The sequence below is a fragment of the Mustela nigripes genome, chromosome 12, assembly GCF_022355385.1.
Source record: "Mustela nigripes isolate SB6536 chromosome 12, MUSNIG.SB6536, whole genome shotgun sequence".
In the NCBI taxonomy this organism is placed as follows: domain Eukaryota; kingdom Metazoa; phylum Chordata; class Mammalia; order Carnivora; family Mustelidae; genus Mustela; species Mustela nigripes.
Genome location: NC_081568.1, coordinates 7,533,704 through 7,560,613, shown reverse-complemented (window position 1 = coordinate 7,560,613; position 26,910 = coordinate 7,533,704). Strand labels below are relative to the sequence as shown.

At 46.6% G+C, this 26,910-nt stretch overlaps 1 protein-coding gene across 6 annotated transcripts in view; it reads left to right on the top strand.

Annotated features, from left to right (window-relative positions):
• Window positions 1-26,910, top strand: part of ATPSCKMT (ATP synthase c subunit lysine N-methyltransferase) — a 241,272-nt gene that overhangs the window by 211,271 nt on the left and 3,091 nt on the right. The window contains exon 5 of one of the 6 annotated variants that reach the window (XM_059416898.1): window positions 24,943-25,223. The exons of 2 other annotated variants lie outside the window; for them this stretch is intronic. In XM_059416898.1, the coding sequence (XP_059272881.1) occupies window positions 24,943-25,053 (111 nt within the window). In that variant the 3' untranslated portion in view covers window positions 25,054-25,223. Of the gene's footprint in view, window positions 1-21,650; window positions 21,790-24,942; window positions 25,224-26,910 lie in introns of those variants that run through there. 3 more of the 6 variants (XM_059416892.1, XM_059416894.1, XM_059416893.1) reach the window with 3 other exon arrangements.

Here is a 26,910-nt window from a genome sequence, read left to right as displayed (position 1 = left end):
TGCTTATCTTGCTTGATGGCTCCACATTGTTGTTTAGATGAAACCCCAGATCCTCACCGTGACCCACGGATCGTCCGTTACAGGCCCCTGTTCCTCCCATCTCTCTCTCCTCCTTTGCACTCATTCTCTGTGCTCCATGCTACCCTTCCTTTGGTTTCTTCAAAGATTTTATTTATTTATTTGACAGACAGAGATCACAAGTAGGCAGAGAGACAGGCAGAGAGAGAGGAGGAAGCAGGCTCCCTGCTGAGCAGAGAGCCTGATGCGGGGCTCGATCCCAGGACCTTGAGATCATGACCTGAGTGGAAGGCAGACACTTAACCCACTGGGCCACCCAGGCACCCCCTTCCTTTGGTTTCTTAAACGGAGGGCTTCCCGCTCCGAGCATGCATGCCTCTGTCCTCTGCTTGGATCCTCCTGCAGCTTTCACCTCCTGAACTTTGACCGCACTGATACCGCCTCACATCTCAGCTCTCCTGGTGACTGGCATTGCTCAAACTGGCCTTTTCTGACCCTGCAGTCTGGCTTAGATCTCCCCACCATCTGCCACTGTAGCACCCAGCACTTTTCCTTTGTGGATAGTTGTGATGGCATCATTATTTATCTACCTGTTCCGTGTCTCTCTCACCAGCTAAACTGGGGGCAGGGACTGTGTCTGCTGTGTCTTCTCTATATCAGGGCTTTACTTGGTCCCGACCGCATGGCAGGGGTTCAGTGCCTCTTTGCTGAATAGAGACATAAGTGAAAATCTGGGGTGTGTGGTTCCTATGCCAGGGGGAGCTGTGATAGGAGCTAGAAGGTCAGAAACCAAGAATCTCTACATTCAGTAGTTTATGCCTGAGTGGCAGCATAAGGTGAGTGAATGTGAGCCCAGTGCATTTCTTCTCTTCGGTTATGCTTTATCCTGTTGGTACGTCTCTGCCACTCTGCAGTACCTCCCTAAGGAAATGAGTGTTACAAGCAGAGATTAGAGAAAAGCAGGAAGGGTCACTTTCTGTCTAGTGGGTTGTGATACCAAGTGTGGCCCAATAAAGAAGATAACTGGTCTTTGTCTTTATCTGCAGTTGAGAGCACAGGACTTCAAAACCTTTGGAATTTCCTATGTGACGAGTATCTTTTGTTACTCCTTTTTTTAAAAAATGCCTTTTAAAGTATTTTTTTTTTTAGTTTTTGCTTTTGTTTGCATTTTTAGTTTTTTTTATTATTAATATGTTCACTTAGCCAACATATAGTACATCATTAGTGTTTGATGTGATGTTCAATAATTCCTTAGTTGTGTGTAACACCCAGGGCCCATGTGCCCTTCTTAATACCCATCACCAGGTCACCCCATTCCCCCACCCCCTCCCTTCTGTAATCTTCAGTTTGGTTCCTGGAGTCCAGAGTCTCTCATGGTTTGTCTCCCTCTTTGATTTCTTCCCATTCCGTTTTCCCTCCCTGCCCTATGGTCCTCTGTGCTATTCCTTATGTTCCACATGAATAAAACCATATGATAATTGTCTTTCTCCACTGGCTTTTTTCACTCAGCATCATCCCCTCCAGTCCCATCCATATCAATGCAAGTGGTGGGTATTCATCCTTTCTGATGGCTGAGTAATATTCCATTATATGTATGCACCACATCTTCTTTATCCATTCATCTGCTGAAGGACATCTAGGCTCCTTCCACAGTTTGGCAATTGTGGACACTGCTGCTGTGTACATTGGGGAACATGTGCCCCTTCTTTTCACTACATCTGTATCTTTGGGGTATATACCTAGTAGCCTTTTGTTATTCTTAATGAGCCCTTTTCAACCACACTTGGAGTTTATGCTAACAAGATGACTCAAAGTGGGTCCTCAGATATAAGATGGGGGCTGGCCATGCCTGAAAGATCAGGCATCTGGAGAAGGAGAGGGGCTGGAGACAGTTCTGCCATGTGTCCAGTGATGGACTAAGACTCTGGACACCCCACGCAGGAGAAGCTTCCTGTTTGGAGAACACATTGATATGCTGTGGGGATGACATGCCCTGACTCCCTGGGGAGAGAGTAAGGGAGGTCTGCGTCTTGAACCCTCTCAGATTTTGCCCTATGCATCCCCCACATCTGGGTGTTTCCAAGTTTTGTCCTTTAATAAAACTTAAATAGTAAGAGCAGTGCTCTCTGTGAGTTCCTTGACTTGTTTTAAGGAACAAGGGGGGTCATGGGATCCTCCAAATTTATAGCCTAGTAGTGCAGGCAGCCCCCGGAACTTGCAACTGCTGTCTGAAGTGGGATGGTCTTGTGCAGGTCTTGGTCCTTAACTCATGGGGTCTGCCCCAACTCTGGGGGATCAGCGTTGACTGAAAGCACCAAATGCAATGACAAGAGATCCAATTGGTGTCAGAGACTTGGTGTCAGGACAAGAAGAGAGAAGATTCAGGGCAACAATCCCAGCAGAGTTCCCTTCTTTTGGGGCCAGTACAGCTGTCCTGGGGAAGCCGTGGGGCACAGATGTTGGCTGACTCGTGGAAACGGAGCCTCAGCGCCCTGCCTTCCTAAGACAGGGGCCATCAGACGCTGAACTCTCAGGGGGTTTTGTAGGGCATGAGAGCAGAACAGCCCTGTGCCTCCAGATAGCAAGATCTCAGAGAGGACCTGCCTGTCCCATGAAACCCAGACGAAATCTCTCAGGTTTTATTGTAGACAGAAGCAGCCACCTGACCCTGGGGCTGCTGGGAGGGCATAGAAGTAGCAAGAAAGAGCCGATGTGCACACAAGGCAGACGGTCAGATCAGAAGGGGTTTTGGGGAACTGGGGGGTGTGGGTGGGCTGTAGGGAATGAACATTTTAACCACCAAGCAGTTTGCTCATATGAATATATGTCAACCCTGCATCTCCATCATTCTCTTGTTAACGTCTCTCAGTGCCTAGTATTTATATAATTTGTGTCAAAAACCAGAGACATGGAATCACATTTACATATGTATGTTATTACTTTGCAGTATGATTTTTTATGGCAGGCAGAGTTAGGGTCCCCCAAAGACGTCCATGTCTGAGTCCTTAGAAGTGGCGAATTTGTTACCCTAGACAACCAAAGGAACTCTGCAGGTGTGGTTTGGGTAAGGATTTTGAAATGGGAGATTATCCTGGCTTGTCTGGGTGGGTCCAGTGTAATCACAGAGGTCCTATAAGAGGGAGGCAGGAGGATTAGTCAGAGAGGATATGACAACAGAAGCAGAGGTCAAAGTCAGAGAGAGATTTGAAGATGCTACATGGCTGGCTTTGATGATGGAGGGAGGGGTCGCAAGCCAAGGAATATAGGTGGCGTAGAAGTTGAAGAAGGCAAAAAAAAAAGAAAAAAAATCTCCTCTAGAGCTTCCATAAAGAACACAGCTCTGTGACATTTTGACTTGAGTCCAGGGAGACCCACGGTAACTTCTGATCTCCAGAATTGCAAGCTCATACCTCTATCATTGTTTTAAACCGCTAAGATGGCAGTCATTTGTTAAAGCAGGAAAAGGAAACTAAAACAATCTTCCACTTAAAATATGTAACAAACATTCTCCATGTCCCCGGATATATTCCTTCAGCCTCATTTTTAATGACTCCCATGGTTTTCCATTTTGAAGCTGTATCATAATTTATTTATTTATTTTTAGATTTATTTATTTATTATTATTTTTAACATCTTTATTTTATTTTTTTTTACGTTCGAAGATTCATTGTATCATAATTTATTTACTGATCTCCTATGCTGGACATTTAGGTTGCTTTCAGTTTTTTTTTCTTTTCTTCTTTTTTGCTAAACACCATTGCAATTAATATCCTTGACATACGTCCTTCTGCACTTTCCTGAGATTTCCTTAGGATCGATCTCTAGAAGTGCAGTTCTAGGAAATGCACATTTTAGAGGTTTGTGACACACATGTGACATTTGATTTTGGGGTATGGAGGCTTCCCATATCCATTTGTTGGCGATGGGGTCCTTTGCTTTCATTTATGAAAGTAGGTCTGCTGAAAGGGAACACCCCTTTATGTTTGGCTCAATCCTTTCTTCTTCCTTCTGTTCTCCACTGCAAAGAGAAGAAAAGGAAGAAGCTAATATAGTACCAGAAGGCTCTGATTTACCGAGAGCCCGTGGGGAGGGTCCGTCTGGGAGTACCTTGTAGGCAGCGAAGCCAACAGCTTGCGAGAGTTGAACCCTTGAGTCACCTCAAGGGTGACTCTACCGATGGATTCTCTACAATATTTGCTTCTGTGTGGACGTGTGTGTGCCCACCGACGACCGGGGCTGTGTTCTGGGATGCTGAACCATTCTCCGTGGGCACATGGTGAATACTGAGTTGAGAGAGGTATGCTGTGAATTCCCAAGAGCATCTGTTATGCATGTTAATCACATCTCTAGACTCTATTATTTGAAAATACAGACACCAGTAGAGTTAATCAGGGACAATGGATTAATATGACAAGGGTATTGCACTGGGAAAAGTGATAATCAACCCAGAACTTGAACAGTTGGGGGTTTTAATTTGGAAATAAATGCAAAAGAGACACCCTTCTTTGCTTTGAAAATACTAAGGCGAACTCAACAGTGACTGGAATGCGAAGTAGAAGAGGGAAGATAAGGAAGAGGGGAGAGAGAAACTGGGAGAATGCATGAGGTTGGTAATTCGCCAGATCTTAGACATGCTGATAGGAGTTCCGGTTCCCCCGGTGACGGTCCCAGCCTGTTACGACCCTGGTGCTGTGGACAAGCTCTTCGACTCTTTATTATTAATCACCTACATATAATGGAGTTAGCTGCTGTGCATGTTTAAGGAAATCACCATGGATAAACCCTCAAGGGACTGTTGACCACATACCAGAGAAAGTCTCTATTTATAGAAGCCAAACATCTGGAAAGAAGTCAAAACAAATCTGGAGATTTATCTTCATGTTGTAAAATACAAAGTTACTTTGGAATACCCAAATTTTGAATTTTACCATTTTCTTCTGCTTATTTGGGTGATTTGCCCCCAGTCGAAGAACCGTCCTTTTCCTTATGTCTCCTCCTTCGGCCAAGCAGGTGTGGAGGAACGGGGTGCCAGTACCCATGCCTGCTGGAACCCCTGTGTTAGGGCCTCTGTCAAACTAGCATGGCCTTTGTAGCTGAAAACAACATAAATGTACTCTTTCACAGTTGTGGAGGCCAGAAGCGAAAAGTCAAGGTGTCCGTAGGGTCATGCCCTCTGATGGCTTTAGGAGAGGAGCCTTCCTCACCTCTGCCAGTTTTGGAGGCTCCAGATATTCCTTGGCTTGTGGCCGTGTCCCGCCCACTCTCTGCCTCTGTCCTCACATCCCTCCTCCTCCTCTCCTGGTCTTCTCCTCTTCTGTCTTCCTTTAGGGACACTGTCGTTGAATGAAGAGTGCACCCCTGGGTAATCCAGGATGATCTTCTCTCCGGATCCTTAACTTAATTGCACTTGCAAAGATCCCTTTTCCAAATGAGGTCACATCTCAGGTAATAAGGGTGAGAATGTAGGGCATGCTTTTTTGGGGGCCATCACCTAACCCCATTGTACTCTGCTGTCCGCTGGAGGCGGATGTGGACAGAGTCGGTAGTGGCTGCCTGGTTGACTTGCCTGGGGAACTGAATACACAAGTGGACAATGGCCAGACCAAATATATAAAAATAGAACTCTGACCCATAGCCTGTAGCCACTTGCCCCTGAAACCAACCCATTATCTCCATAAGCAGCCCAGGAAGCCAGCCTGCTGTAAGTCAGACTTGTGGGAAGTCAGGCGCTATCTCTGGAGTCATCCAGGAAGCTAAGCAACAATCCTATAATTGTCAGCCCCAAATGGCCAGGACTTGATTAATAACTGACAGCTTCCCTAATTTTTGTTCTTACTCTGGCTTAGGACTAGCCAGAGAAGCCACACCAGTACATTTGGCCAATCGCACAGGATATCTGCTTCTACCTGGCCCTCCTCCAGCAGCCCCCTGCCAACTGCCCCCAGTCAGGGCACACGATGCCTCCCCTAGTCCCCACCAGGAAGCTTTCCTGCTCTGCTGCCTGCCTTTGGGTCTCTGCCAAAATGCGAGTGATGGTGGCCAACTCCCGTGCTCTAGCAAGTTCCGGATAAATAGTCTGTGCTTTTTGTGTTTGGTTGGTTTTCATCTACTTCCACCTGCCTGTGCTCTTCTTCTGACTGTATCAAGCAAACATTCACTGTTGGGGGGTATCCTGCCTTTAATCCCCCTTCCGCACCTGAGTGGCTACCCATGCTGCTGAGAAAGAGCCGTGTCATGTTGGGAGACCAGGGTGCCGGTGGAGGGCAGGGCGGGAAGGTGTGCTGAGCAAAGGGCTGTGTGGTAGCGGGGCCACGAGGGACTCGAAACGGTAGGAACTAGGACAGGATGCCGGGAGACACCACAGAAAGCCTTCAAAACCCCACTCAGAAGCTATACTTATGCAAAGCTGCTTGTGTCTGCAACCCAAGCATTTTTAAGTCATGCTGTTTTTCAGATTCCTTTCTCTCTCTCTGGCCTTTCCCTAGTTACCCCAATGGTGTTGCACTTGGGATGGCCATCATTTGGTTTCTCCTACCCTGTAATTATGGGAAACGGACCGGAAGGCACACAGGAGGAAGACATTTTTCAGGCGGCCCTGACTGTGGAAGATTGGAAGGGAAGCCCGAGGGGCTAACCTGTGAAGAGAACGCGCTCCAGTGTGAGAGGTGTGAAGGCCACCTGCTTTCATACAAAGATCTCAGGGCTGCGAGGCAGATGGAGGGTGGCCAGGAACAAGGGGTCGACTTATAGGATGCTTGTAGTTCCCTTCCCTCCACTAATTCACATCCCGGTACTAGCCCAACGTTCACCCGATGAGACAATAATTCCCGGTGTCTGTATTTTTCACACGAAAACTCCTAGTTTTCAGGAGAAACATCTTAGGGTCAGTGGGACCATTGGCCCTAAGAGCCGCTAGGACAGATGGGAGCAGGGGTGTTTGGAGCTCAGCCCCTGCTCCAAGCCTTGCAAAGGTTTTCCCGAGCCTGGGGCAGCCCAAGGGGACCCTCCAGGTCCCGAGATCCCTTCCTCACGCCAACTCTCACGACACCCACCACATGTGTCAGTTTTGCATGTGGGACTCACGCCTGTATTTCACTTTAACAAATATTCTTCGCACTGGATATTTGGAAAACGTTGTAGCTGAGGGTCGTGGGGGTAGTAAGCTCGTAGCCAGCGGCTGGAGCGTCTCTCTTGCCGGGAACAGTCTGGCCTCATCATCCTTGCTCTGCCCCTGCTTCGTGTCCGGAGGTACGGGGTGATGGTGCCCCGCTCTCCGCTGGCTCAAAGGTGTCTGGAGGCCTCCTCTCTCAGGCTGTGCTCGAACCACTGCTGATAATGGTGTGCAAATGAGCACACGCTTTATTGAAAGTTCTGTAGCATCCCTGGGGAGAAGATGTAAGGAATCCCGGTCCTCCGGAGGAAAAGCTGGCGCCGCACACTATTTAAAGGGCGCCCTGCGCGATGCTGGACGGGTCCGTCCGAAGGCCGGGTTTGAACTGCAGCTGGTGACACCCAGGCCTGAGGTCACCCGGCTCCCATGATGCCCTTTGTGAGCAGCTGCCTTTGGAATGCCAGTCGCTGTGTCTGATTGAGGAGCTTGTGGCCACGAACCGAAACTTGACTGTTTATAATGAGGATCGGACGGCAGCATGGGAATTCCTGCCCCAGAAGCAAGGAGAATCCAAAGGAAGACCTGGTCTGTACCGGTCCGCTCTGTGGATGCTGAGCCGGCGGGCGCAGGTGCTGACCGTGCAGCATGAGTGACTTGGGGCCACGGCCCCTGGGCAGCCCTGCGGCGCTGTAACAGGCAGGAGCTGGAGGAAGCCTCTAGCGTTATCCCATCAGGATGGGGGCAGGGGGTGGGGAGTATGAAGTGGGGGCTCCTTCCAGCTCTAAGTCAGGTGAATTTTTCCCCATTGGCCGCTGTAGCCATGACCACAGACTTCGCGATTTAAGACAGCACATGTGTATTCTGTTAGAGTCCCACGGATTACAGGAATCTGAACTGTGTCTCACCGGCTCAAATCAAGGTGTCGACAAGGGCTGCTTCCTCCTGAGGGTTCCGGGGGAGAATCTGTTCCTTGGCTCCTCCAGCGTGTAAGACCGCTCGTCCTCGGTTCTGTTTACGTGGCTGGGCCCACGTGGAGAACCTAGGTTTGTCTCTCCATCTCAAGATGTGCCGTCACATCTGCAGTGTTCTTTTGACGTATATGGCAACATACTCCCATGGTCCGGGGACTGCTGCGTGGACATCTGGGGGGCCGCTCGTCAGCTGCTGCACCAGGAAGTTCTCAGATGTCGGGAGGGGGATAGTTCAGCACGGATCCAGCTCTTGAGACTTGACCTAGGCCTTTGATTTTCAAAGTGTCTTGCTTCAGGAAACCTCCCCTCCCCTAGAACTGGAGCACAGGGAAGAAGAGGGTGCAGAAACCCCAGGCCGGCGATATCCTCGAGAAACAGCCAGAGTGACCAAAAGATGCTAGATGCTTTCCACCGTGGGCCCTGCCCTGGAGACAAGGCAAACGAGGGTGCAGACCAGGCTTGTCCCTGACCCTCTATGCTTGCAGGCAGGTCCCTGGGCGTTGGTTTTCTTGGCTGTGGCAGGAGTGTAATTCAAACTGCCAACACCCACAAAAGCCTTATTTTAATAATTTTATTTTACTTTGATTGTTCATTCTTTTTAAAAAGCATATCTAAGTTTCTTTCTAATAGTAATCACAATACCTGTCAAGGGCAGAATGTTTGAATAATTCAGAAATCCATAAATTAATCAGAGTCCTGCTGTCCAGGTATCTCTGCTCCAAAGGCAAGGCCTCCGTGTTTTCTAGGCAAATACGCATGTGCACGGACATGCGTAACTGTGACCAACCATTCTATAAGTGTATAATTATTTATTTATTTATTTTAAAGATTTTTTAAGAGATTTATTTGAAAGAGAGCACAGTAGAGGGGAGGGGCAGAGGGAGAAGCAGACTCCCCACGGAGCAGGGAGCCTGATGTGGGGCTTGATTCCAGGACCCCATGATCGTGACTTGAGCCAAAGGCAGATGCTTAAGCTACTGAGCCACCCAGACATCCCCATATAAAATATTTTTGCAGTAGTTACTCAGATCCTATATGGGAAGAGATTTTGATTTATTAACTAGTGCAGTGTTCATCCATGTGCCCACATCTTGGTGCTTTTCACACTACTTTTCCCTATGCTCAGGCTTCCCTGGAGGGGCGCTTCCACATTCTTCTTTGATGAATGCCATGGGCGGCGAGCCCTGCGCATATCCTACTACGCGAGTTTCGTAGATGGCTTTCAGAATTTATGAAGAGACAACAGTCTTTCAATTTTAACCTATTGATTTGCAAGAACTGGGCCTTTTGAAAGAGAAAAAGGTGTTTGAGATTCAGTGACGTGTCTTTGGCTGTATCAAAAGCTAAGGGAGTCTCTGTGTATAGATTGATAATGTTTATGCTATAAAAATGGATCTGGGGGAATGGAGAAGAAGCCACACTGGCCTGTCACGTGCTGGATGAAGATTCAGTGCCGGTGCGGGTGGGTGCGAGGCGACTGGAGAGGACGGGAGTGGAAAGAGAGCTCTGTGGTCCAGGGAGTGAGGGCCGGGTCCCGGGCCAGGGATCTGGGTGTGCCCCGGAGAGGCCGACGATTCCATCCCACTGCAGTCTTGGAAACAGGCTCTGTCTACGTCTGCATCTCAGCTCTCGGGGGTGCTATAGAATTTCAGGCCACTTGGCTGATTCAATTCACTTCAAATTGATGGTTTCAAACTTTCGGTGAGTTCCCAAGTCTTCCCCCCAAACCTGTTTCTCTGCCCTGGGATACTTGCTCTCCATTCTCTGGAATAACTATTCCGTGCGTCAGTTTTTCTCCTTAAATCTCCAGGTTCCTCTTCCTTCCCATCCCTCCCATGACCGGGTCATCAGCGAGGTGTCAGCTGTGAAAATAGAAGGAATGAGATGGAAGCATTCAATTTAGTACTGTCGCAACTAGACACCTACAAGCCCTGAAGTACTTCTCCGTTCTCCATCCCCAGACTGGAGGCTGCCGTTCCTACTGTTTTGTCGAGGATTGAACTCCTCCATGTTCCTTTCCCTCCTTCCGATGTCATCCGTTTCTCTCTGCTGGATCATTTTTCGTAGCGTACAAACAGGCCGTGGTTTTATCTGATCCACTTAGATCATCTTTGACCCCCTCCTGCTGGAGTTAGTGCCCTATCGTTCTGCTCCATTTCACAGGAGGAATCCTCAATCTTGTAAGGACTATGGGCCTACGGTCTCTGTTTCCCATCTCAGACCCTTGAGATCTATTTTTTTTTTTAAATTTTTATTTATTTTTTTAATTTCTTTTCAGTGTTGCAGAATTCATAGCTTATGCACCACACCCAGTGCTCCATGCAATACATGCCCTTCACTATACCCACCGCCAGGCTCACCCAAACCCCCACCTCCCTCCCCTCCAACACCCTCAGTTTGTTTCTCAGAGTCCACAGTCTCTCATGGTTCATCTCCCCTCCGATTTCCCCCAACTCACTTCTCTCCATCTCCCCATGTCCTCCGTGTTATTCCTTATGCTCGTTTTTTACCCACTTTTATTTTGACTGGCTGTCTTCGAGGCCACCAGTAGTCTCCACATCCAGTCGGGACAGAGGATGACTCTTCTTTTGGAGGAGACACTGTCTACCAGAACCTCGTGCTCCAGGATTTCTTCTGACCTGACCTCTTTTCTTGCTCTTTCCCATTGCTCGTTCCATTGCTTCTCCCCAACTGCAACTATCTGAGGGCCCCTGGGCTCACGTTTACTCCCGGCTCTCTCTCTGCCCCTGAGAGGTCAGATTTGCTCTCATGACTCCCACATGTAAGTCCCCAGCCCAGGTGTGTGCTGTGAACCTGACACCCCTCCCTCCGACCATCGGCTTCATACTTCTGGTCTCACAGGCTTCCCAGAACTGCCATGTCCTCCTCCTGCTATCTTCCTTCCCTTCCATAGTCAGTAAATGTCACCCCTCCCCGCCAGCCAGCCACCGCGCTGCTCCCCCTCCCGCCCCCCCGCAAGCATCCATCCACCTTGCCATAGCCCATGTCAAGGTACAGTTCAAGTGCATTTGCTCTTCTCTTCCTCTGCCATCACTCCTTGCTTCAACCCTCTTGAATCTCACCAAGGCCACCGTGAGATGGCCGCCTTATGACTCTGACCCCTTTTCTATTTCCTGTAGTAGTCGTCAGTGCCCATTTCGCTTCCCTTTACATTTAAAGTAAAACCCCAGCTCCCACACTCGCGTCCAAGCGTCCTCTTGTGCACGCCTGCCCCTGCCTCCCTTGCTGACTCGTTTTCCTCTGTCTGACGTATACTCAGTGCCAGCCGTGCTGGGACTCTCCTGCCCCAGGAGCATCGCACACATTCCTTCCTCTCCCCGGGACTTTTCAACCCCAGCACTGTTGACATTTGGGGCTGCATCGTTCTTTGTTGTGGGTCTGACATTTGCATTCTAGAGTATTCAGCAGTGCCCCTGGCTTCTACCAAGCGCACGTCAGTAGCATCCTGCCATGCCAAGTTGTGATCACTACAAATGTCTCCAGATGCTGTCAAAGGTCTCTGAATTGGCAGAATCACCCCTGACGGAGAGCCGTTGCTCTGCCTGAAACTCCACCCACCAGCCATCCCCTAACCTAGGGCCAGCGTTAACAAGACTTAACAACTGGGATAGCATAGGCTTCCACCAGTCAGAATATATGCTGACCCCAAGCAGCCTTATCTTTGTCTGTAAAGGGAAGATACTGATAATCCGCACCTTGTAGGCTTGTTGTGAGAGCAAAGGAGTTTAAGTGGATCAAGTTCTTATCCCAGGGCCTGCCACGGAAGAAACGCTCCACAAGCCCCCGGTGTTCCCCTCGCCATCCCCTATTCAACTGGCTCATTACCGGCCCAGTCCGAAGCAGCCCTCCAACTCTGTTATTTTTTATGGCTGCTCTCTGGTTGTTTCTGTAGAACCCTTGCAGGTTGTAATTAATTTGTTGGCGTATCCATCTTTGTGTGTGCATTGATCTGCTACCTGACTTCCCGTGTAAATCCCACCGAGGCAAGTGCATCAGGGTAGTTGAACTGTTGGGACCGAGAACTCTCCACCCCTCTGATCTCACACAATACGGGATTATTTCCTTTTCTCGAATGGCAGTTCCACATGAGTGTCTGGTGCACAAGCAAGCCTTCCGTGGGCCTTGTGCGGCTCCTCCTTCCTCTGCCGGGGCTCACTGTGCCTCGACTTGGCAGATTTGGTTGGGGGGACAGATGGAGGATTTGACACGGAAGGTTTTCAGCGGACCTTGGCTGGGAGCACCCCACGGCACCCCTGGTTAGTGCTCAGGCACGTGGCCACATAGCTGCAAGGCAGGCTGGGAAATGTAGTCTGGTGGTGTCCAGCAGAGGCAGGAAAGGGTGTGGGGAGCATCTGGTCAGTCTGTTTGCAGGCAGGCGTGCATCTGTAGGCTCAGCGTCTACAACAGTGGTGGGCACAGGGTTGATAATGCCTAAGTATTGTTGAATGAACGAGTGAACCAATGAGTAGGCTTTAACCCATGTAAATCTTTCCTGAGCATCTACATAGGAAGGGATGCACTTTTTTTCAGTGTGACTGTAGCCCTTACACGCTTTACTATGTGTTGGGAAGCTTGTGGAAGGATGATTTGTAGTAACTGAGCACCCCGCTTAGCTCTGCGAGTAAGAGCCACCCAAAGCTTGGGAAGACCACCTGCTTCTCCATGTGGGGCCTCAGTTTCCCCATCGGCCCAGGGTCTCTCCTGGAGTGCACAGATGCCGTCTGGCTTTGTTTCAGATGGGAGCCGTGGCACAGGTTTGTATACAACAGAGACGTGAAATAAAAGCTTCTAGATTGATTTTCGGACCGGCGTCATTCCCTCTGCCTGCATGCTCCTCCCGGTCTGGCCTGCTCTACGGAAGATCCATCAGAAAGGACTCTTGATCAGGTGGACTGGAAAGACAAGAGAGTTGAAACACAGGTTGTCTCTCCCCACCCCCAGCAGGGGCTGGCAACAAATACTGTGGTTTACATCGGAATTACAGCAAACTCCTTGACAAGCCTTTTGTTACAGGGTTGCCAAATTTATAGGAAAAAAGTGTAGGATATCTGTTGCTTGGGACATACTATACGTATGTGAAGAATTTGTTGTTCATCCGAAATTCTAAGCAGACTGGACACCAAATTTTATCTGGTAACCTTATTCACGTGGACGCTCAGTGTTTAGCACTGGCCTTGCTAAGAGTGTGTCTCCATTTCTGATGAGTCTGAACAGTGGCGGAACTGACCAGGTACTTCTGAGATGTGTGAGTGGTCAGAGGGTGTCCCCCTCCTCCCTGATCACATGTAAGTTGTTTCCTTGATGACGGCTTGGGTGTTCATTCTTGAGCTCCCTGCTTCTATTTCGGGGCTGGCGGGGCAGGTTCCCTGTCTTTCTTTATTTCCAGCCTGTCGGGCCTTTACTTCCAGCGTGAAGTAGAAGGGACTGTCTTGGCCTCCTGCTCATCTTGCTTTCCACCTGACCAAAATTATTCATCCAAGCCTCTAATGATTGTATTTCCTTCTCCTTTATTAAAATTGGGGTCAACCTTAACATCTGTGAGCCATGTTCAGATTTAATTAAGATACACTTGGTTTAGTCCACAACCACTTATAAATTTTAATTAAACTGGATATATATTATACTGAATTATTTTACAGGAACCAGTGCATTTGATAAGAAATGTAATTATCCGTGTTTGAAATGCTATAGTTTTATATTTTGAAATCCTGATTTTAAAAAGAAAAGCCATTTTAGGTCAACTTTCATCTTGAATAAGAATTGAGGAATGAGGCCATCTCTGGCTTTGATTTTAATTTGTATTAGTCTCCTTCCATTATTGGAAAATATTTCTTTGTTCATTCATTCAACATGGAGGGTCTATTTAGTACCAGGAACTATGCAAGTCATCATCATATCAGAAACTCAGGTTTGCAGATTTTTAATGGTTGTCCTTTGGCCTTGCCTTTTGTCTTCTTAGCCTTCATGAGTTGAGGTAGTTGTCCTCTAAGGTAAAAGGATGAGTATGAGTGTCTTACCACCGGTTCCTATGGTGAAGCCATAGTGTGATTGTATTTGGAGACAGGGCTTTTGGCAGGTAATTAAAGCAAAGTGAGGCCAAAGGCTAGGGTCTTAATCTGATGGGATTGGTGGTTTTATAAGAGGAAGAGGCATCAGAGATCTCTCTCTCCCATGCATACATCAAGGAAAGGCCAGGTGTACACACGGCGAACAAATATCTCCAGACCAGGAATGGATCTCTTACCAGAATCTGACTGTGCCAGCGCCCTGATCTCAGACTTCTAGCCCCCAGGACTGCGTCGAAGAAATATCTGTTGTGAAGCCATCCTGTCTGTGGTATTGTGTTGTGGTAGCCTGATCTGAGTAATAGAGTGAGCCTGAGTCGAATGTTTTGGATGCGTAGGATGTCTATGGGCCTTGGCACTCCAGCCTGGGAGGTGGGCTACTCTGTCTCCAGAGCAGTTTGCCCTTTGCTGTAATAAACTTCATGAAGTCAGCTACTCCGTGGTTCTCAGAACAGCACGGACTCCATCACTAGAGTTCTTGGGACAACTCTTGAAGATGGAGCAAAGCTAACCAGCTTGTTCTTGGACTGACTCATGACCTTGACTTCTCGTGACATAGCATCTTGACTGATTGAACTTCACAGCCTAGACACTGGTGATTTACAACCTTCAAGTCCTCCACGAGAGATGATAAATGCAGAATTCAATTTATCAGCTCCTGCAGCTTCCATTCTATCAGGGGGAGTTTTTCCATTAGAAGAGGTAATAATACTTTCCTATTTTGTGTCCCATCGTGTCTCATATGTCAACAGATTTCAGAACATTAAAAAAAATCTCAAGTTCAGCTTAATATTTGATGTGACTTTTACACTGCTGAGCCATGTCCTGCCCTAAAAGCCTGGTTCCTGTCTTTCCCTCAGAGGCTCACCTTCTGTACCTCTTTGATGCACTAAAAATGCTCTCTGTGGATCAATGGCGAGTACCAGCCCTCCAGACATAGAGCTGTGACAGAAAATCGATGTGCGGTGTGGACAGTTGAGGAGAACCTTAAATAATGTCTTAAAAGAATCTGCAGTCCTGGCTCCCGAAGCCCGTGGAGACTGCTGGGAGGGGTCACACCTGCGAACACGTGCATTCTTTCTTGGTGTGCAGGAGTTCATGAAACCAGCAGATGAGAACTACAGTCAAATCACAATTAAAAACGCATTTGGATTCATAGATGATTCTGACACTTTTTCCCCCTCCCGTCCCTATGGTGAGCATATTTAAAAAATACTGAATTTGGCACTTTCCTTAAGTCATGCTGAGACCTAACGCATGCATCTCATTTTCTTTCTAAAAGCAACACTTAGCAACTTTTACGGCTGGCATCATCTCGTGCCAAGAACAGTGAGGATGCTCTGGGGGGGAGAACCAGCGGCTACTTTCTTCTGGTGTCGGTTGAGAAGGGAAGGGCTGAGTACCCCCATTTATTAGCTTCTCATTACAGCATCAAGCGTTATGAAATGGCCATCTGCGGAAGGATCGATGAAGGAGCCACAAACCAATGCCTGCAATTCCTGAGATACTCCAAGATACCTGTAACAGCTCTGGATGCTGATTTTTTGCCAGGTCTGGATTTCTTCTGGTGGAGTACGCCTTGGATAACATCCTCTGAGGTTTTCCTGGCATAAAATGTATGCTCACACAACTTCTTAGGCCCCTGTCATTAAACAAGAATGAGCAGGTCTTGGAGGGTGTACTTTTCTCCATAGTTTTTGTAGCTGTGTTTGCTAAAACAACAACAACAGCAAAACCTATAAGGCTGCTCAGAAACTCAAAGGGCAGGACTGTGTCACTGAAGCACTGGAGCCACGAGAACTTCCCCGCGTGGCCCACCTAGCTTGCAGCTGTTGTGTGGTGTTGCAAAGCTGCCTGTGCTGTGCAACAGCGTGCTCTCCCGATTCAGTTTACAGGCATCCAGTGCTGAGAACTAGGTGTGAGATGTGCGTGGAGTGGGTGTGCCCATGCGGAAAGTGACAGGGACACGGGAGATGGCAAGGCAGAGGAGGAGATGCAGGCTGTTTGCCACAAGGGGGAGAGGAAGCATGGCTTATGGCGGGCAGAGGGGCATCTGGGAGCAGGTGAGGGGGATCTGGGAGCAGGTGGCTCTTTTTAGCACTCACTGGAAAGAAACAAGAGCTGTGAAGACATTTTTTTCCAATGGAGAAGTTGGAAAACACAAACATTTGTGACTCATAATCATTTAGGGAAGGAAGAGCCTCAGGTCACACTGGACTTTGAAGACAGACCTCCCCCTCCCCCTCTCCCCTCCTCCCCCTCCCCTTCCCCCCTTCCTCTTTCTTCTTTTTTCTTTTTTAAGATTTTATTCATTTATTTGAGAGAGACAGTGAGAAACTGCAAGTGGAGGGGAGGGACAGAGGGACGAGGGACCCCTCACTGAGCAAGGAGCTTGATGTGAGGCTCTTTGCCAGGACCCCCAAATCATGAGCTGAACTAAAGTTAAAAGCTCCCCCTCCTGAGTCACCCAGGTGCCCCTGAAGACGGACCTTCTGGTGTTTCTTCTAGGACACGATGGTTCAATTTAGGTTCTAGAGCTGCTCTGATCAATACAGCAGCCACTGGCCACATATGGTTGGTGTGAATTGTGTCAAATATGTGTTGGATTTCCAAGACATGATAAGAAAAAGTATTGAACTTCTTAATACTCAATTTTTAAAAAATATTGATTACATGTTAAAATGGTATTTTGGATATATTGGGTTAATGAAGTACATTATTAAAATTAATGTTAGTACAGCCTTCTAGTTATAAAACGAGTAAGTCATGGATATAATGTGCAGCATGGTGGCGAGTTAATAATACCATGGTGCATATTTGGAAGTGACTAAGAGAGTAGGTCTTACAGATTCTCATCACAAGAAAAATAGTTGTAACCATGTGTGGTGATGGACGTTAACTAGATTTACTATGGTGGTTATGTCACAATATATCCGAATACCAAATCATTATGTTGTTAACCTGAGACTAACATAATGTTCTCAGTAAGAAAGTTAATTTCACCATGGCTTTTTGTTTGTTTATTTTTACTTTTAACAGTATGGGCACTGGAAAACTTAAAATTTTAAATAATAAAATTAATTTTTTTCCTGGGCAGCACTGCTCCAGGTTATATAAAATAGATTAAGTTGAATGTCTCTTATGCACAATCACACCATAAAACAATTTAAGTTCCACAATTTAAAAAAATTCTGCCAATTTCTAAGTCACCTGGTTCCAGAGGGCTCAGCAAACATGTCACCCTGCTGACCAAACCCCCATTTGTCAATGTCCCCCGTGAAACAGGTTGTCTGGAATTGTAGGTAATGATGGCTGACGTGGTCGAGAAACGGCTCAGGGGAAGTAAATAGTATGAGGGCTTGGGATCTGCATGGCAAGATCAGGGTGGCTCCCAGTCTGAAACAGTTCGTGATCTTTTCAGGGTGACTTTGCTGTGAGATGGTCTGAGGTCTGACTTGGATCTGACCCTCTAACAATAGGATGGCCCCCAGGTAGATGGAAGCAAGAGTCACAGACCCCCAAGCCCAGTACTCATAACTCCCCCACCCCTGCTCCTGGTGATCCGGATAGTGCCGTCATTCTAATAGCAATCTGATCGGAGGCTCAGTTGGGGGCTCTCCCATCTGCCCCCGGGAGAGATGATTAGTGCAAATGATTGCCCTGGTTATATAAACAAGCGATGCTGCATTTTTAACCGCTGAGCTTCCGGAATTTGTAACTCAGGTGCCTCGAAAGCCACGCAGGGCGAGTTCCATGGTCCCTGTTCTCTGGGCTTCCAATCCCTTGACACGCGGTGTAAGCAGATTGTTGGCTCCCGACTCGCACTAAGCCGTACTTGAGCTGTGGTAGGTGATGTCAGTGTGTTTTAGTGGATAGGAAATCCAGGCTCTCAGAATATTCTAGAGGCTTGTATTTGTTTAGTTCAGGTGGCCGGTGAAGGGGTCATGAGCAGGACTAGAGAAATGGCTCCTCATGCTCGGGAGTCTAGCTGTGCTGCGCCCCAATCGCATCCAACACCCTCTGTTGACTGGCAGTTGGGCAGATGGGAGCGGGGGTTGGGGTGGGGGCGGGGCTGCAGGAAGGGGGGGTGGGGAAGAAAGGAAGCATTGAGAGAACAGTGCTCTCCCTCTTCTCCCTGGGACCACTTCTCAGCACATCACCTGTTCAAGCTTGGGAAATACTGTCAAAACGGAAAAGTTTCTTTTGACCAGTGGAGGGGTATGTGTGTGTGTGTTTTCATCATTTTAATTGGCTAAAGCTAATCTCTTTAAACCTTTATTTAGAGAAAATCCTTGATATCTGATATATACATACTTGAAAATCTTGCCCCAAGGAAGTAGTGCTTTAATCTTTCATGAGTCATCATTCAGAATCCAGCAAATACTCTGCTGGTCAAGTACTCCCAGATGCGTGTCCAAAAGATACCTCTATTTGGTGAACCACTTTGGGGTTTTCCTGCTTCTCCCTTGAGTGCCTGCCCCTTCCTCATCTGGGGCCACATTGTGCGGATTACCCTTCTCCCTCAATACTTCTTCAGCCACCACTAGCATCTTAGCAGACTGCACACCGTCCTCACAGAGGCACTGTGGGAGCCTTGTGGCGAAAGGTGCTTTGTAAAAAAAATAATGGTCCCTAAACAGAAGATCATTATTGCTAGATCAGCTTCTCTCTCCCAGACTGATTATTTCGGTCTTGCAAAGACTCGCATTTGCCATCTGCTGGCCCAATTACCTAAATGATTCAAATTCTCTGAAACCTGGTCACACAGCTCCTTATTCTTCCCAACTCCTCTTTGAGGGCTGCTGGCAGATTTGAGAACCCCGGGGTGCAGATCCTTGTTGGAACCACTTAGCGTTATAGTAGGCAAGAGCCCCCCCCAAGGTAGCCTCATGACCCTCTTGCTGCGATGGTGGTCTTGCTTAGTTTCTAATCTACCTCATGCCTCATTTGTATCATCTGTTTTGTCCTTATCATCTCGCTCTTGAAAGCATACAAGGAGTCTTTGGGGGAAAGTCAAAGAAAGCTGCATGATGCCTGCTTTCTATATATTTCTTTATTAACTTGGATGAAGGTTGGATAACTTTTGGCCTTTGGGCCATATTGTCTAAAAACGAAATTCCAAAAAGTTAGTTGAGGATGATCTGTTTTATGTTTGGACTCTCTTGGTTCACCCGTTTTACCCCCATGTTATTTATTGTATTGTCTTTAAAAACTATCCTCTTTCTAGATTACCTCTGTAACTGAACTTTAAATTTATGTTCTAAATTTTTGTGACTTGTTGAATTTACCATTTCATGTGTATATATGTTGTTTAAATCAATCTGAGTTAAACTTGAAGTGGCAGGGGAAGGATGGAGTCATGGTGCAAGCCAAGGGACCCCTGCTGTTAGCACCGGGCGTAGGGAGAGGCAATGGTACCAGGCATGTGCGTATTGGCTTTTCCAGCATCTCATTAACTCTGAACATAGACATTGCCAGGGACTCTCTGTTTCTTGATGCTATTCCATTCCTGACTCTGCCTTACTTGTTAATATAAAAGAGTGATTTCAAATCAAAGGAAAGAAATCATTTATGATTCCATGCTATAGGCCGGTTGAAGGTTATGGAAGACACGCACGGAGCCACAAATACATACAACCACGTGTTCCCCTCCCGTAGTCAAATAACAGGGAAAGCCTTGAAGATCAGTTCAAGATATCAAAATACTCGATAACTAATCAGAGTATTAGTTGTGTAAATAGTAATTACCGCAGGAAATCTGAGAAGAGAGAGATCCCTTTTAAAGAATAAATTTTTCGAAACAAAAATGCCTTTTGTTTCTTCTGTGCTTGTAGACATAATACATCCTCATAAACAGGACACAAAGATGAAGTCATCTATGACCTCTATGTAGAAATTACTGCCATTGACCAATTTAGAATATAGGCTTCTAGGTTTTTTGTTCCATTATAATTTATTAGTTATTGTTTGCTTTAGAAGAAACCATCCCAAAGCTCAGTAGCTTGAAATACTAAGCATTTATTTATTTATTATTTATTGTTGTTAGCAATTATGTAGCTCATGGTTCTTCAGGTTGGCCATTGTGCTGGGTTCAGTTGGGGCGTTCTGGCGCGGTAGTCTCCCATGACCTCACCATCAGCTGGTGGACTGGCCTTGACCAGCCCAGGTGGGACATCTGGGGCCTTTCTTCAGTGGCCTCTCCTTATTCCAGCAGCCTACCCTGGGCTGGTTCACACTGTGGCGTTGGGTTTCAGGAACAGCAGAAAGGCAAAGACCAACAAGCAAATATGTTTCAAGTCTGTGGTTCTATCGTATCTGCTATTGATCCATGGGTAAAAATCACGTGAAATGGCTAAGCATACCGAGAGTCAGCATGAGAGGGATTCTGGAAGAGCATGGAAACAGGGAGGCATGAACATTCAGTTGGGGCATACTTCTGTCAGCGCACCACAACTGAATCTATCCGGTTGTAATATTTTAACAACATGAGATTCTATTGTCCATGGTGTGTTAATCAGGGGTGGCTGGAGAAACAGAGCCAATACAATGTATTTATATCTGTCTGTGTCTGTATAAGAGAGTTAGCAAGAGATATATCAATATAGATAGACACATAGAATCATGTTTATTATAAGGACTTGTCTCATGCATTGTGGAGTCTGGGGGGTCTTGAGATCTATCTGTAGGATGAATTGGCAAACAGGAGACTCGGGAGGGCTGATGGCTTAGTTCCATGTGAGTCTGAAGACCTGAGGACCAGGAGGGCCAGTAAGAGAGCTCTAGTCCTGAGGCCAGCAGGCTCAAAATGAGGGAGAGCTGATGTTTCAATTTGAGTCCAAAGGCAGGAAACAAAGTCTCCATTTGAAGGCAGTCAGGTGGGAAGAATTTTCTCCTACCAGCGGTGATTCAGCATTTTTTGTGCTATTCGGGGGTTTAGCTGACTGAATAGGCCCACCCACGTTAGGGAGGGCACTCGGCATTTTATTAGATCTGTTGATTTAAATGTTATTCTCATCCGAAATAAAATAAAACAAAACAACAAAAACAGTCTCCTAGACTCAGAAACATGCAAAATAAGGTTTAGCCAAATATTTGGGCACACTGTGGCCCAGTCGACTCATAGAATTAACCATTACACATGGTGTTGTGAATCCTGGTTTGTTTTTGTTTTTGTTTTTGTTTCTGAGTTTAAATATATGTCATGGACATTTTTTCATGTCAGTAAATATAGATGAACATCATCATTTTTGATGGCTGCATAGTATTATTCTTTGATTCACATCATTTATTTCCATTTTCTTGACAAACACTTGAGTTCTGGCTCACATTTTACTACTCTATTTGCATAACGAAGTTTGATCCATATCGCTAAGTTGTCCTCCAAATTATTTGTACCATCTCACCAGCAAGCATAGGACTGACTGTAACACCTTCGGCAACACAAAATGTTTATTCATTCGGTAGGTTGAGTGTCTACCATGTACTAGACATTGTGCAAGGAGCAAGATGTTCAGTAGTGAGCAGAGCATTGAGGGCCCTGGCCTCTGGAGACGTCCGTTCTATGGGGAGAGACACAGAGTGAATATATAAAAGCAGAGCTCGGCAAGGCACCCACAGCCTGTGTGAGGTGAGTGACGGGAGTACATGATGTAATATGATACAAGCATAAAGGAGTAGAGGTGATTACTGTAGACAAGGCTGTTTCATTACTGCCGACCTATTAGACAGAAGGAGAACTCGCTTTAGGTTTGAGAGAGATAGGAAGGCATTATGAAGATGGGATTTGAATGGGATCTCAAAGTACACAAAATGGATTTGGCCTGGACATTTGGCATGAAGCATTCTGGAATTTTTGCAAGACCACAGTTGTCGGGGTGGAAAAACTCAGGAGTCAGTGAGGGGAAATGGTCCCATCGGTCCCTTAAACCAGTTTCCAAGAACTCAAGTGGGTATGGTTTCCAGGGCATACTGAAGGCCAAACTGTCTCCATAGTCTAGTATTGCCATTCTAGGTAAAGGAAAATCTGTGTAGATTGAATTACCAGCACCTGATTGTACCTTGTCTTTCTTTTTCCAGTGCTGTTTGACGATTTGATCTGACTAATCTGAATTTGCGGGTGTGTATTGCATGGAGTACTGGGTTTGATGCATAAACAATGAATCTTGGAACACTGAAAAAATAAAATAAACTTTAAATATCCAAAAAAAAGTCACAGTGTTTGTAATCACCTGATATTTCATTTTTCAAAGAACAACTGTTTTTCAAAAAACTCTTCCTGTGATTAAGCTACAGTACCACCAGGAGGCAGTATTGGGATAACCGCTGGCCCAAACACAGTATAAATCATCCTATGGAGAGTACAAGAAATCGGCAGTTCATGATCTTATAAAAGCTAATCTTACTTGTTTAAATTTGAGTTTAACAGGAACCTCAAATGAGTAATTACCTTGGAGTGTCTTTGGAAAATGAGTAAAAGTCTAAGCTGCCATTTGGTGGCTAATTTTTCTTATTATCAATGTGTTTTATAGTGATTGTGATTAAAATGCTATTTTGTTATTCACCATGAAGATCTCATAATAAAAGCCCAATGAGTGCTCATGGCAGACCCGCTTTTCAGATTGGCAGTGGCCTCAGGCTGACCAAGGCTGCTGTCCACGTGGAAGGTCTGGACGTCTGCTCATCTGTAACAAGTTTGGGTTTTCCAAGTAGCAAAGCCCTGAAGGAAAAATAAATCTGTAATATGCTTTGCCTGTATGTATGCAATGTCCTTAGAGATTTCCCAATTACAAGTTTTCTGAGTTTCCCTCTTTATTTTATTTTGCTTTTAGAAGAGATCGTGACTCATTTCAGCTTCTGGTATCCCCTTGCTTATTTCTCTTCTTTAACTACAACCAAGCGTAACCTGATTTGCATTGATGCTTGTTTCCTTCTCCAATAAGCTGCAGCAAAAGCTTAATATAGAAGTATCGGGTAGTCAGAAAGGTACTTTTAAAAAACTGTTTATATATAGATATCTGTATATCTATATTTTTTTTAGAACTTTTTTTAAGGTTTTATTTATTCATTTGACAGAGAGAGAAAGCGATCACAAGCAGGCAGAGAGGCAGGCAGAGAGAGAGAGAGAGAGGGGGAAGCAGGCTCCCTGCTGAGCAGAGAGCCCGATGCGGGACTCTATCCCAGGACCCTGAGATCATGACCTGAGCCGAAGGCAGAGGCTTAACCCACGGAGTCACCCAGGGGCCCTAAAAAACTGTTTTTGTTCAGAGACGACTGTATTCTTATGTAGAGCAGACCATTTGAACAAAATTAAAGTATGCTTTTGAGAAAGAAGTTAAAACTGGATTTTATCACAATCATTTCAAAGAGTTAGTATCACCAACTGACTCTTCTGAACTTCCAGTGTGTACCGAGCTGATGGCAAGAAGCTGGGGATCAAAGTGGGTTTTGGTAGCAAGAGGAGCATTTGTCACAACAACTGAAGGAGGATGCGGGGCCATTCCCCACAGTGCCAGGGGGATGGGACCCAGCGGAGCAAAGAGAGGGCGTCCTTCGGGCTGGCTGGATGTGATTGAGCTGTTGTGTGACTCAATTTCCTCCAGACATGCAGCTTTCATTTCCTCAAGACACAGGTTTGCCTGGGCCACTGGCTGGCTCACTTTGGTCTCGGGTGGGTTACTGGGATCCCACGAGAGCTGACTGACAAAAATAGGTGGTGGAGGGGCCCTGGGTGGCTCAGGGGGTTAAAGCCTCTGCCTTCTGCTCAGGTCAGATCCCAGGGTCCTGGGATGGAGCCCCGCATCGATTAGGCTCTCTGCTCGGCGGGGAGCCTGCTTCCTCCTCTCTCTCTGCCAGCTTCTCTGCCTCCTTGTGATCTCTGTCTGTCAAATAAATAGGTAGAATCTTAAAAAAAAAAAAAAATAGGTGGTGGACCAGATTTGGTGCACGAGCCCACCTCCCGATAAAACACGAACCCGTCTGCCTACTATGAAGGACTCTCTGTCTATTGGTCCTACCCCATACCCAGCTTCATCTCCTACTGTGGCACGCAGGTCCTGCCCACCCCATGTGGCTGCTTCTGACCCATCTCGACCCTTCTGTCTGTTTCTGCTGCCTCTGCTTGTCCAAGCTGCAGCCTCCTTCCTGGACGAGCCATCCCAGACCTCCTCCAGAATAAAGGCGTCGAAGAAAGCTCACATCATGCATTTCCACCACTCAGGTGGGACAATACCTCCCACCCCTTTTTTCCCCCATTCTTCCAACTTCTGAGCTGCATACTTTGTCTTATCAGCAGACCTGGGTGCTCGTGGTCCTGGGCGGGCCCTGTGCCCAGAAGGGCTGAGCAGTGAGCCGGGCGGCCCCGCAGCCTGACATCCCATCGAGGTTCCCACACTGCTGGGGCCGTGTGCATTACTGACCCGGTTCAAGAAGCCATTCCAAAGACACCATTCCACAGAAAGGAAAATCAATAAGTAATTTCTGTCCCCCCGTGTAGCGCCATGGGTGACAAGGACAGTACACACCCACCCACGACGGTGAGGGAGTGTGCCTGGAGGGAAAGGCTGCGCTGTGCCCTGCTCTAAATGAAAATCAAGACAAATGGTGGAGGCGAAGGAGGCCAGGATGGAGAGAGGCTGATGTGTGGGGAGCCATTTTTCACAGGCATTTAATTTTAGTTCACCTAGGCACTTTGCACCAGGGCGTGTGTTGGCGGAGCTATAATTCTATTTACGGATGGACAACATGAACTATTTTTCAGGGTGAAGGGCGAGGCTCAAATCTCTTGGATCTGAATCTGTCCCGGGGCCTCCTCATCTTTCCCAGTTTGGAGAGCCCTCTGCAGAAATTGCAAGTAAGTGATGAAATGTGAGCACCGCCGCCGGAAGAGAATCCCTCCTGTGCTTTCGAAGTGGAGCTCACCGCAACCGCCATCCATCATTTCTTGCTTCCAGAGCGCGGCCACCGAAATGGAGCTGACTCAGCGCAGTTTGAGGAAACAGTAGCAACATCACATTAAAGAAGCCTCGTGGTTTTATGGCTGATAGATGCTCATTTCTTTGGTGCTTTCTGAAATAAATATTGTAGACAAAGCTCTTTAATCTCGTCTTTCAATGAGCGGAATGCTCTTTGGTCCCCAAATGTTTCTTAGTACTTCGGCTAGAGGCTATTCTAGATACAGCTGACCCTTGAACAGTGAGACGGGGCAGGGGGAGAGGAATGGGGGACACAGACAACACCCCCCACCAATTCCTTGCAGTGGAAAATCTGCCTGGAACTTTTGACTTTCTCAAAACTTAGCTATGAAGAGCCTACTGTTGACCAGAAGCTTTCCTAATGAACTGTCGACTAACACATGTTTTGTATTATATTTGTCTTATATTCTTACAATAAAATCAGCTAGAAAAAAGAAACTATTATGAAGAAAATCCTCAGGAAGAGAAAATACATTTGCAGCTCTGTTCTGGAGTTAGCAGAAAAAATCTGCTTCTTTGTGGACCTGGACAGTTCAATCCTGTGTTATTTCGGAGGAAACTATAAATGTCCCTAAGGGCTTCAAACATTTTTGACAGTAGTAAACAGTACTTTTCTAGGCAAGGTAGTAAACTTGTTTTCTTCCTGACTTGCCTTTCCCAATAGGTGATGGAATGCAGATGTAGCAATAATGCCAATCATATCAAGATGATGAAGCAACAGAAAGGTTCTAGAAACAACCCTTCATCCATTAATAGAATTAATGGTCCCATTATGTCATCTAACAAGTTTTATTTTCCTCTGTGTGCTGAGAAGCATGAAATTATCATGTAAATAATGTCACATCTGTGCAAACATTTTGCAAGGTGCTCTCCAAATTCGAATTTAAGCTGTCATCTCTCTTTGTTTGTTAACTATTATAGTCCCTGAAGTTTTTTTTCCGCCTCACATGAGAACTGTAAATTGGTTTTTCATTTAACTCTACCGCCTATGTGTCAGGAATCTGTGTGTTTTGAAGGATCTGGAGAGAGCGCCCGCCAACTCCGTTTGGAATTAACATTCTGTGAGCAAGGACAGCCAGCAAGAGGCTTGTGCGCTTATCCTTAGCACTCCTAGCTGGCTTCCTAACCCCTTTAAAGGTAATCTCATTTTTCCCTTTGCCTTTGCCAAGTGTGTTTTTATGTCTTCATGCCTGAGTGATGAGGGTCCCTGTGGCCTTCTAGCTTCTGGGTTGTTCTCTGTGAACTCCCTCTTAGATAAGTCTGCATCCAGGGGTTGGCAGTGGTGGAAAGAAAGGGACCACTGCAGAATCCCAGAATCCTGGCCATCCGGATTCCACAAGCTGCCTCTTCATTCTCATGCTTCCGTCCAAATCTTGAGGGTTACAACTGAATGGCATTCACTTTCAGAGAAATGCAGTTTCTGACATTGTGTATTTTGGTGTAGGCATTTGCTAGAGTACTCACCACACACACACGCGCACACACACACACACACACACACACACACACAGCTTCACTGGGAACTTGTATTAATTAGTAATGCAAACACAAACTATTCCCAAGAGAATGGAGGGCATTCCAAGCCTCCTCGACATTTCAAGCACACATCTGACATCATTTCATTTCATTCAGACCTCCCCACTCAGAGATGTAGTTTTGTTAGCTGGACGGTTATTTCTAAGGCACCTTTTGTTCTGCATTCAGACCGTCTTAACTGAGTGTGCTATTTATGGTTTTGCACAGTAGAATCATCG